This window comes from Colletotrichum orchidophilum, assembly GCF_001831195.1.
Source record: "Colletotrichum orchidophilum strain IMI 309357 chromosome Unknown Scaffold_184.1, whole genome shotgun sequence".
Lineage (NCBI taxonomy): Eukaryota > Fungi > Ascomycota > Sordariomycetes > Glomerellales > Glomerellaceae > Colletotrichum > Colletotrichum orchidophilum.
This window is the reverse complement of record NW_019173142.1, coordinates 27,264-38,101: the sequence shown is the minus strand read 5'-3', so window position 1 is coordinate 38,101 and position 10,838 is coordinate 27,264. Positions and strand designations below refer to the sequence as shown.

General features: G+C 53.7%; 3 protein-coding genes across 3 annotated transcripts; 2 read left to right on the top strand and 1 right to left on the bottom strand.

Moving 5' to 3' along the window:
* Positions 1-444: 444 nt before the first annotated feature.
* Positions 445-1,525, bottom strand: CORC01_13284 (calcium/proton exchanger; the record flags this gene model as incomplete). The annotated part of the gene is made up of 2 exons (XM_022624901.1): positions 445-1,098; positions 1,154-1,525. 2 exons carry the CDS (start codon positions 1,523-1,525, stop codon positions 445-447), a joined length of 1,026 nt encoding a protein of 341 aa, XP_022468592.1.
* Positions 1,526-3,460: 1,935 nt separating this feature from the next.
* CORC01_13283 (multicopper oxidase) lies at positions 3,461-6,112 on the top strand (the record flags this gene model as incomplete). The annotated part of the gene is made up of 5 exons (XM_022624900.1): positions 3,461-4,225; positions 4,374-4,463; positions 4,526-5,308; positions 5,418-5,543; positions 5,966-6,112. The coding sequence occupies 5 exons, from the start codon at positions 3,461-3,463 to the stop codon at positions 6,110-6,112; spliced, it is 1,911 nt and encodes a 636-aa protein (XP_022468591.1).
* A 1,203-nt stretch (positions 6,113-7,315) lies between these two features.
* CORC01_13282 (PA domain-containing protein) lies at positions 7,316-9,833 on the top strand (the record flags this gene model as incomplete). The annotated part of the gene is made up of 3 exons (XM_022624899.1): positions 7,316-8,326; positions 8,400-8,966; positions 9,036-9,833. 3 exons carry the CDS (start codon positions 7,316-7,318, stop codon positions 9,831-9,833), a joined length of 2,376 nt encoding a protein of 791 aa, XP_022468590.1.
* Positions 9,834-10,838: the final 1,005 nt, after the last annotated feature.

The window sequence follows — 10,838 nt, the reverse complement described above, 5'->3', positions numbered from 1 at the left end:
ATAGCGCCCCTTCCGGAATATACACTCAGCTTGCGTTGCAGTGTGATGAGATGCGTAGGATTTTTGAACGTCTTGATCAGGGTGTCACACTGCGGGAATTTTCCGAGACTTGAAACGAATGGACGGGTTTCGCCGTACGATTGCGAGACTGGATTCCTAGAGCCGGCCTCCATCTAGATGTAGAGCTCACCGGTGCTACCAAAACAACGGTCACACAACATATCTAGTACTAACTTTTCGCAAGCCATAATATAAAACCACGAAACCAGGCGTAAGAGATGTTGCTATATCCCGACACCGCAACATATGCGGATCTGCTTGAACCCAGAAAACCGTAGCTCTCCAACAGACTCCCCACTAACATGTGAACCAGTGTTTTGAGTTTGTCTCCTAGCCCAAGAGATGAACCATGTGTTTCTTCTACCTAGCAGGCTTAACACGCCCTTAAACAGATACCATAGGGCTGACGTAGAAGGCCAGGGCGATGATAAGGTAGAGGCCGAGCAGCAAAGCTCCCTCCAAGTAGTTGGACTTGCCGTCCTGCACAGTGTACACAACCACGAGCACAGACAACGCGAAGGTGAAAGTCGAAAAGATATCAAAATGGAGAGTCATAGGCTCGTCGAATACGGCCCATGCGAGGATCACGAAAAAGGGAGTGACGAGAAGGGCGATCTGGTTGCTGGAACCGATGGCAATCTGTAAGGCGAGGTCCATGTTGTTTCGGGTGGCCATGACGATGGCGGTGAGGTGTTCTGCCGCGTTACCGATGATGGGAATGATGATAAGTCCAATAAATTTCTTGCTGAGACCAGCGGTCTCGACAGTTGGCTCGATGCTCTCCACGAGGTTGTTGGCACAGATTGCCACCAAAACGGTGGTAATCATCAGCATGATGACGGCGGCCTTAGGGCCTATCTCGGCTTCCTCGGCATCGGATGACTCGATGTCGGGTTTGAATAAATTGGGATGGGTGTACAGCAGGAAGAGCAGATAGAGGGCGTAGAAAATCAGGGGGATGATCGCTGTACCGCGGGATAGGACGAGAATGCTGTGCTCTTTCTCGAAACTATCGACGTTACCCAGTAAAGAAAAGAGCTGTCACCCGTCGTCAGTCGATGAGCAGCAGTGAGAGTGCGGGGGAGCTTTTTACCGTCGCAGGAATCAGGAGAGACGCCGAGGAAAGAACTATCAGGGAGCAGGATTTCTCCGCCGTTGCAGAGGCAAAGGTCTGCTCCATGCCCTGGCCAGTTTCTTTGTTGTACATATTGACAATGCCTCCAAAGAGGAAGCACGCCCCCAAGACGAGAAGAAAATTGAGGAGAATGGAACCAAGCATGGACATCTGGACAACGTCGATATAGCCATTCTCCAGGGCAACGATATCGACGGCAACTTCGACTGCATTTCCGAAAGTGGCGTTGAGCAATCCACCTAGCACTTGACCGCACCTCTTCGAGATTTGATTGAAAACGGTAGTAGGGTTCCAGTGAAGTTTCCAGGCGATGAAGCTAGGGGGCACCATAACAAGAAGGAAATTGAACTGGGCTGTGGCAAGAGTAAGTGGTGAGAGGCTAGGGCGCAGTGTCGGAGATCTCGTCAGAATGCGGCTGAATGCCTGACTTACAACTCAAGAGCGACGCCCCAATAACGTGCCAGGCTTGGGACAAGTACCCGACGACGATACCAGAGCCATCTGCGAATTCAAGAGGGGACGGCCATATGATACAAGCAGCGGTGAGTTCTCGGCACCACCACCACATCCGTTGAAGTTAGATTCCCACTCGTCTCACAGTACGTCATTATGTTGGCCGACGGGATTGGTAGACATTGCTACTAACCAGCCAAAAGCTTATGAAACCAGGTGAAGGAATGACTTTTGTTGTCGGGGGCTTCCTGCGCCTAGCTCAAGGTTAAGTAGGTAGTGATTGGTGTCGGCCAAGGACATTGCACGGCTTGATGGGACAAAGCGCCTTGATATAAAGCAACGCAGAACAGAAGAAAGCCTAGCACCCCGCGTGCCAAGCGAAATGTTTTCCGGCAACTTCGCATGTATGACAAGGGGGAAACGGCCAATTGGGCACTGCTAAGGCCGTACTAGGCAGACTTCAGGCAGCAGCAGAGGAGGCAGAGGTTTGAGAGACCGGTCTGGATGAGTCGGGCGGCAAAGCCTTCAGTGGTCGATTATTTGCTGGCGCGGACCATTTTGGAGCATCCACTCGCACACGAGCAATCAATATCCCACAACCCTCCACTGACAGATCGACGCCTCGGGGCCAGCCTAGCGGCATTGGTAAGATTGGACTTGAGATGTCGAGATTTTGCAAGTTAGACGCCTGTAAGAAACAAGGTGGAGTCGGGGTGGTCGTGGTCGACCTTCCAATGTAGGGATCGGGCGGTGATTCTCAGCCGGTGCGGCGGCCGCGTCGCTGGAGGGTTGTTAGCCCCGTTCCATGGCTTCGACTTTGGCAAGTGTTGCGCTTGGATCAGGGTATCGACCCGTCGCTACGCGGGAGCAAAGCGCCACTTGCCTGGATGCAAGGGAACTGCTGAAATCTGACCCTCTGCTTTCTGGCTAGGAACGCGCAGCATCGGATGGGAACTTCGGAGCTCCTATGCTGATATTTCATCACCTTCTCTTCTCGTCTCCAGCCCGCTCTCCGCCTTCCTTTCCAGGCCAATTCGTTGTCGCTAACCGTTTGTATTCCGCTTGAAAGCGTAAGTCCTTTCAATACGGTTATTAATATGGATGATACTCGTTAGACTGCAGAGCAAGATGAGCAACGTCTGCCTCTAGCGCTCAAGTCACCGAAGTCTTCAGAAGCGTCACGCGTCAAGCTCCTCCCAACGTCTCTACCATCAACAGTATCTTAACCAATGCATGGTCTCTTCAGGGACAAATGGCCTCTCAAACCAGTTTCTAGAAGGCGAAATATCACGGAGCATATGGGACACCAAGGACGGTGGTTGAAAGATTTCTGGAAGGTCCAACTGAAACTTCAGGGATAGTTTGGATCACAGTTTCGCGTTTCATGTCGTCGAAATTCTCCGATGTCTAGGTGGTAAGTTGCAGTTACCGAGCTGCTAAGCGTCCCGGCTGTCTCCCGGCTTAACCCTGCTGATTCATCTAATTGTCCATCACCCCATTTCGCCAATATCTCGCTATTCGAATACAAGCAAAAAGAGAGGATCCCCTCGAAACGTTAGTGGTGGGCTTTTCCCCTTTGTCCCAGCCGGTTGCCCCTTTTACCATGTGGTTCAATGTCTTCTAGTGTTTCTTAAGAAGTCACGCAGCGAAAATTGCATGGCCAACGTCAATCGCTCATGTGGTAGAGACCCGGAGCGTCTTGCTGCTGGTCCTGTTCATTTTCTCTCATTCTGATAGCGGATTCGTCTTCTTTCTGTACATTTTTTAAACCCTCTTATTCTTCCCCTTTCCCTCATTAGCGCCAGCAAAGGTATGAGCTCCGGTCTGGTCCCGCGTGGCGGGACGCGCGACGAGCAAGACATTATGCTCGGCGTCAGATCATCGTCGGAGACTGACGTGGAGGACCGCCTGCTTCCCGGCTCAGCCGACTACGGCGAGAAGCGTCAATACAAACGCCATGCGGGTCGTAAGAAGACGTTCCGATGGATCATGGCCACCATTTGCGTATCTATCCTGACACTCATTCCCTTCATTTTTGCCCAATTCTTCAACGTGCAGGCCAAGGATGGGCTGGCGGAACCCGCACACGATGAGGACAACCATGAAGAAAGTCCGCCGCCGCCATCACCGGCGGACCAAGTGCCGGAACTGACGACGACGATAACGCCAACATCGACTTCTTCCCTTGTCCCCACTCAAATACCACAAGTGAAGTTGACGTCAGACCAGCGATTTAACTTGCAGACGGGATTCAAGGTGTCGAATGTGACGTTGCTGCGGGAATATGTGTTCAACATCACGCGGCAGCAGCATTCACCCGACGGCTACGAGAAGTCAATGATCCTCGTCAACAGACAGTCACCCGGCCCTCTCATGGAGGCAAACACAGGAAACACCATCCGTGTCACGTTGCACAACCAGATGCTGCAAGAAAGTACCATGATCCACTGGCACGGCATTGACCAGAGTAAATCGGTTTGGATGGATGGTGTCTTTGGCATCAGCCAATGCGCCATTCCTGCCAGCGAAAGCTTCACATACGAGTTCAACTATTTTGGACCAGCGGGGAACTTTCTTGTGGCACGCTGATGTTTCTATTCGAGTCATCGACGGGCTCTTTGGGCCACTGGTGAGAGTCTTCTCACACCGACTCATGAGACTTCGCTGGTCCAGCATGGACCTGTGAGACAGCTTGACGATGCTAAGTTGCCCTCTCTCATTGCAGATTATCCATGACCCGGATGGAAAGATCCCCCTTGTTGGTGATGACAAAATCATCATGGTTGGAGATGTCTTTCATGAGTACGGAGGCACTGTAAGTTCACTTGTTACCCATATTCTCACGCGGTGCTCACGAATCTTGAGCTCCTTACTCAGTATCCGAGCGCCAATCCACCGTGGGCTTCAAAGAGGCCCGCCAGGGAGCCTCCCCCTGACAATGTAATCATCAATGGCAGGAACACGTTCAACAACCCCAGCATCGAAGGCGGTGATGCAAGCAAGGCCGAATTCGGCGAGGACCACAGCAGCCACAACATGGAGAACATGGGAAGCCCCAACACCCCCAGAGATGGCCCTCCCCCCAAGTGCACATGGGGCTCACTCTTCAACAAACGGGTCAAGAGCGGATCCACCCCTCGCCTGCGTCTCATTAACCACGGCGCATCGGAGCCCGTCCTTGTGACGGTTGACAATTGCCCTCTGCAAATCGTCGAGATCGACGGTGTCGAGATCGCTCCCATCGCCACATCTCGAGTGTACATGAACCCCGGTCAGCGCCAGTCCGCCCTCGTGATTGCCAACCAGACGGCCGGAAACTATGTCATTCGTGCCGACGCCGCGGTTCGATGCTTCCACATGTCCCACAAGAACCATAACTCGGGAATGATGCACGCCACGCCTTTCGGGGCCGCCGCGATCCTGTCATATGACGAGGCGGACGTGGGCGTTCCGCCGATTGGCAAGGCGTGGGACCTGAGCAGCAGCTCGAACCCCGGCATCGGCAAGGAGCCGTGGGGAGACCGGTGCGAGGATCTGCCGCACAACCTCCCGAAGCCAGTCGGAAGCAGACCAGCCTACGACGTTGGTTACAGGAACTACCATTACTTCGCGTTCAAGCAAGAACGTGTCAGTGAAGTCGTCCGTACACACGTCATTGATGTGAGTGGAAGACATTTTCGGCCGACCTGCTGAAGAATAGATTGCTGACAAGCGAGCAGACTCTGTACACACCTCTAACGGACGACGCTTCGCTGTGAAAGTCATGCAGGGGGGCATTACGCCCGAGAATCTGAACTCGCCTCAATCGAAACTGGACTTTGTAAAGGATCAGTTCGTCTTGGTGTCTAGGGATGACAAAGCTGCGCAAATCGTGGTGAACTCTGACGCTATGATGGTTCGTCCGTGGTATGAACAGTAAATCGTCTGTACTATCCTCTGACTCTCAACTCGTTACTGGCCGATTTTTCAGTGGTATGTAGTGATGCACACGAATCTTTTCTCTCTACTCGGTAGTGCTAAACCTGTAATTAGGCCAGAATTTCCCAAGTCATTGGCTGGGGCAACGGCCTCTTCAGAGCCAGCGAGACTACGTGGAACTTTGACAACCCCATACGGCGTGGCACTATTACAATGCCAGGATACTCACATCTACTGATCCGCATAAAAAAAGACAACCCTGGTGTTTGGGCGTTTCATTGCCATTATCTTTGGCACGCTCATGATTAGTCTTTTCCCTTTCCGAGGGCCTAGACGTCGCACTAATACCCCCTTGCCACAGCTGGCATGTTCATCTCCATAGCTCAGTGAATGGGTGAGCTCGCGACTATGCTGGGCACGTTGGACGGCACCGGCGATGCTGGTGCCAGAAAGAAGGAATTCTGCCCCGTGACAAAGGCACAGACCGGCGCCCCTCTCGCACAGCCCGTCCAGACCGGGGCACCCAAGCCGCCGCGGTCGCTTTGATGCTTGTAGGCTAGATCAGTTGTGACAGTAGCTCTTGGTGTAGAGGTGAACATATTTGAGAACTCACTGTTCATATACTCTATGCATTAAACTTGATACACTTAGTATCAAGCAAACAGCGTTTTGGAAAGGCCATCATTTAGCATGACAATGGCATTGCCAATCCAAGATAGCTTCATCTTACCCGCCCCTATCTTGCCGTTCTTGGGCCACAGACTGATACTTAGAGCCACATTCTGTTTTGATGTTTATGGCCAATCAGTCATCGTTCCGTGAACTCCTTCAAATCGTAATTCCAGAAGAGGAAGGCAACCCAGAGTGAGCGCTTTCCAAATTATCTGCTTTGATGACACTTGGTTAGCTAGAAAGCTTGCTACCGGAAGAAGTCGACCTGAACTCTACCAGATTAAAGACATGAGATTAGTCGCCGCTAGTGAAGTTCTGCGTGTGTCGTTGAATCAGCCATGACGCAAAGGACTCCCCCGCATCTCATAATCACGGGATGTCGATGGAACTTTTGCATTACTACAGACTTGAAGCGCCAGCTCGTCCAGGTCGTCTAGAGCTCTGTCGTCTTGTACCAAATACCTAGCGTTGGGGATGACAATGAGCCGGTTTCTGCCGAACGCTACTTGGCAATTTCCCAGTTGGGGGGAAGTCCAAACTTAACAACGTTATGCTAACTTTCTGGGTCAAGTAGCGCCAATCTTGAAAGACTCGGCAACGTCGGATGAACATTAGTTTTCGAGGATTGAGGTTGCTAGGCACTCTGTTAGAGTGTTGATGGACTGCCGTCCGTTGCGGAGCCTCTGGCCAATTAAAACGACAACGAGCCCGTGGTATACGATGTCAAGCCTTTTTATCCCCGTCCCTAAGGTCTCAAAGGGTAGGTGGCTCCGGGATACAAGTGCAGAAGAACGGTGTTCCATGGACCGGTCACTGCATGTCGGCTTCGCTTATTTGCGAGATCGTCAGGTACGAGAAGTTTGCTGCTGGCTAGATCCCGTCGATATGGTGCCACCGCACCGTCCCTTTAGCCCCTGATATAGGACGTATTGAACCGCGTGGACAACTGTGAGGGGATATTGTGACATTGAGGTATATAGAGCCGTCCGCTCGGTCTGCGCAACAGGTGGTAAGCATGCGGTCCTTAGCGCTAAAGACCTTCATCAAACACCATCTTGAGCTGACGACACCGTAGATATGGCGAAGACTTGTCTCACACTCCTCCTGGGCTTCCTCCTCGCGTGGGCAGCCAACGGTACTAAGCTCCGCAAGACATACATAGTTCAGCTGAAGGATACACAGGCCTCTGGTGCTCAGCGCGGAGATCAGTTCGACGCTTCCCTGGCGTCCGTCTCCGCCAGTCCCGCTGACACGCTCTATCATTACCAGAACGTGACGAACGGATACGCCGCCAAGATCACAGACGACCAAGCTAACGCACTGAGAAACCAGGATGACGTCTTATCCGTCACCCTCGATCAGGTCTACGTCCTGCACACCACCAGGACACCGGCCTTCTTGGGTCTCGACGACGCCTCGCTCCTCGGTCGCGGGCTCGACCTCGACCCGAGCAGCTATCTCGACGAGAGGGGCGACAGCGGGATCCATCCCGAGTCAAACCTCATCGTTGGCGTGGTGGACACGGGCGTCCGGCCCGAGAATCCCAGCTTCAAGGATGATGGCATGCCACCCATCCCTGCCCACTGGAAGGGCAAGTGCGAAGCCACCGACGACTTCCCGGCCACCAGCTGCAATAAAAAGCTCATCGGCGCGAGGGCCTTTTACAAGGGCTACGAGGCCGCCCTCTCCGATGACAACGGCCTCTTCAACTGGACCGGAGAGTCTAAGTCCCCCAGGGACGACGATGGACACGGCTCGCACACCTCGTCCACCGCAGCCGGAGCCGCCGTGCCGAACGCCAGCCTCTTTGGCCAGGCCTCCGGCACGGCTCGTGGCATGGCCGTGCACGCCCGCCTAGCCATGTACAAGGCCTGCTGGAGTAAGGGTTGCGTGTTGTCTGATGTCCTCGCGGGCATGGACAAGGCAATCTCGGACGGTGTCAACGTCATGTCCCTTTCTCTTGGCTCGAATTCGACAGCCTCAATCGATCCCATTTCAGTCGGTTCATTCGCCGCCGTCCAAAAGGGAATCTTTGTCGCCCAGTCTGCCGGCAATGAAGGCCCGGCAGCAGCCAGCGTAGTCAGCATCGTAAGCATCCATCGCTCTCTGTCCTCTCCTCCCCCTTCCTCTTTGCTGCCGTGAAGCTCAAGCACATCCGTAGGACCCCTGGACTCTGACCGTCGCCGCGAGCACGCTCGACCGTGATTTCCCTGCTCAAATCATCCTCGGCAACGATAAGAACTACACCGGCACCTCCCTCTACAGCAACGGTTCCGTGACCGACATCAAGCCCCTCACCGCCGGCGAGGTTCTCCCCCTCATCCAAGCTAGTCAGGCGGGCTCGGGCAATGTCACCAGCGCGAACTTGTGCCTGGAGGGCAGCCTCGACCCCGCTAAGGTCGTCGGCAAGGTCGTCATCTGCGTGCGTGGAGAAAACGCCAGAGTCGACAAGGGCGGGGTAGTCAAGACCGCAGGCGGGCGCGGCATGATTCTCGTGAACGCCCCTGTAAACGGTAACGAGCTTATTGCCGATGCGCATATTCTGCCTGCCCTGCACCTCACCGCCGCAGATGGAGACGCGGTCTCGGCTTACGCCAAAACCGGCAAGGGCACGGTGATTTTGGACTTTGAGGGTACTAGGCTCGGCATTCCGGCGCCGGTGATGGCTTCTTTCAGCTCGCGCGGCCCGAACTCTGTCCTCCCGCAGATCCTCAAGCCGGATATCACGGTACGCGAAGAAATTTCCAGAAGATGAGGGAGGCTGTGTGAGGTTTTCAATGATCTAACGCATCAACAGGGACCCGGAGTTTCCATTCTGGCAGCCTGGTCCGATCAGGGACCTACTGGCCTTGATATAGACACCCGCAAGGTTGACCAGAATGTCATCTCTGGCACCAGCATGTCATGCCCTCACCTGAGCGGTATCGCAATCTGGATCATGGCCCGCCGTCCGGGATGGAGTCCAGCCGCCATCCGCTCGGCCATCATGACAACCGCCTACACGACCACCAAGGGCACCAAGTCGCCCCTCCTGGACTCCCGCGACGATACCCCCGCCACTCCTTTCGTCTACGGAAGCGGCCACGTGGATCCCGTAGCCGCCCTCAACCCGGGCCTCGTCTACGACATCGCCCCCGCCGACTACCTCGACTCCCTCTGCGCCATCAACCCAAACCCCCGCTTCTTGCATAAATTCGTGAAGCACAACTTCACCTGCGCGTCCAACCAGACGTACAGCCTCTACAACCTCAATTATCCGTCCTTCTCTGCCGCCTACGGCATCGGCGCCGACCCCGCCTCGGATGGGTCCTTCACCGCCACCTTCAAGCGCACTTTGACGAACGTCGGGGGTGCTGGCACGTACAAGGCCCAAATCTCGCTCAATGACGCCGGCTTGGTCCAAGTCTCTGTGAAACCTGAGACTCTCACTTTTGAGACGGCCGGGGAAAAGAAGACGTTCGAGCTGACGGTCAAGATGAGCCCCCCGCCCCCCAACCCTTTGTCCTGGGGCCGACTCGTGTGGTCTGACGGAACCCACGTTGTTGGCAGCACCTTGTCGTTTGTGTGGGGCATTCCGAATTCAGATGGCACCTAGTATTTCGACTGAGAGTTATGCGACATGTCGTCTCGCTGTCGCAGAATTTCCGTCAAAGCCTCGTCAAACTTCATTGTCTATATGTTTTCTTGAATCTGGAGGAAGCCGTGGTCTGGGGTGTCGGTTGTCATTTCATGGTTGCCTTTGGGCCTTGGGGGAGAAGCGGATAAAATTGCCCATGGGGCTTACTAAGGCCGCATTAAGGCAACATGCCTGCTTCTAAACTCAATTGAAATTATCAATCCGAAACCGAAACTCTCTCGATGTCGACGTAACCTGACTATCAACATTTTGATTTCCCATCCTTTATGCCACGGACTTCCGCAAACTCATGAGGCACATGACTCAACATATCACGTATCTTACCCTGGCTAGATACAGCGTGGCCGTGTTTCTTGATTGGGTCAGCACTAGACAATGTAAGCCTTGGCGCTAGCGAGATTCGAAGGATCCAACTTCACCGTTCTGAAGGATGTCAACAGGGTAAAGGATTGGCGGGATCAGCCTGAACCAAATGATGGATGGGGTAGAGCAACGAACCGTTCAAGGGTACGACGGACGAGACTGGCCACCCGATACGAGCACCGACTTACACGCTAAATGCTCGTGGTTTGCAAACCCTGCATCAGCTCACTGGTGATGCAATCGCAACCAATGGAAAGGTCCTGCCTTACTCACTGTTTTTATATCGTGGCCAAGTTGTGCGGGAATATAGGAGGAAGAATCAAAAACGATTTATTTAACACTAAACTGCTAGGTACTTTCAGCTAATGGCGCCAGAGGCTCTCTCAAGTCTCGATTTGAAATTGCATCTCTGTTCAAACCCGCAAAACTCGCTTCTTGTCTACTCATAATCACTCCTTTAATCAAGTTTTCTTGCCGCGGACAATCGGAAAGGTTGTCTTGGTGAACTTTAACAACCCATTCCGGGTAACCCTGGCCCCGATCCCCCCCGTTTCCCCCACGATGCGGCCGTGCCGCAGCTCGGTGACATATCATGTCAAT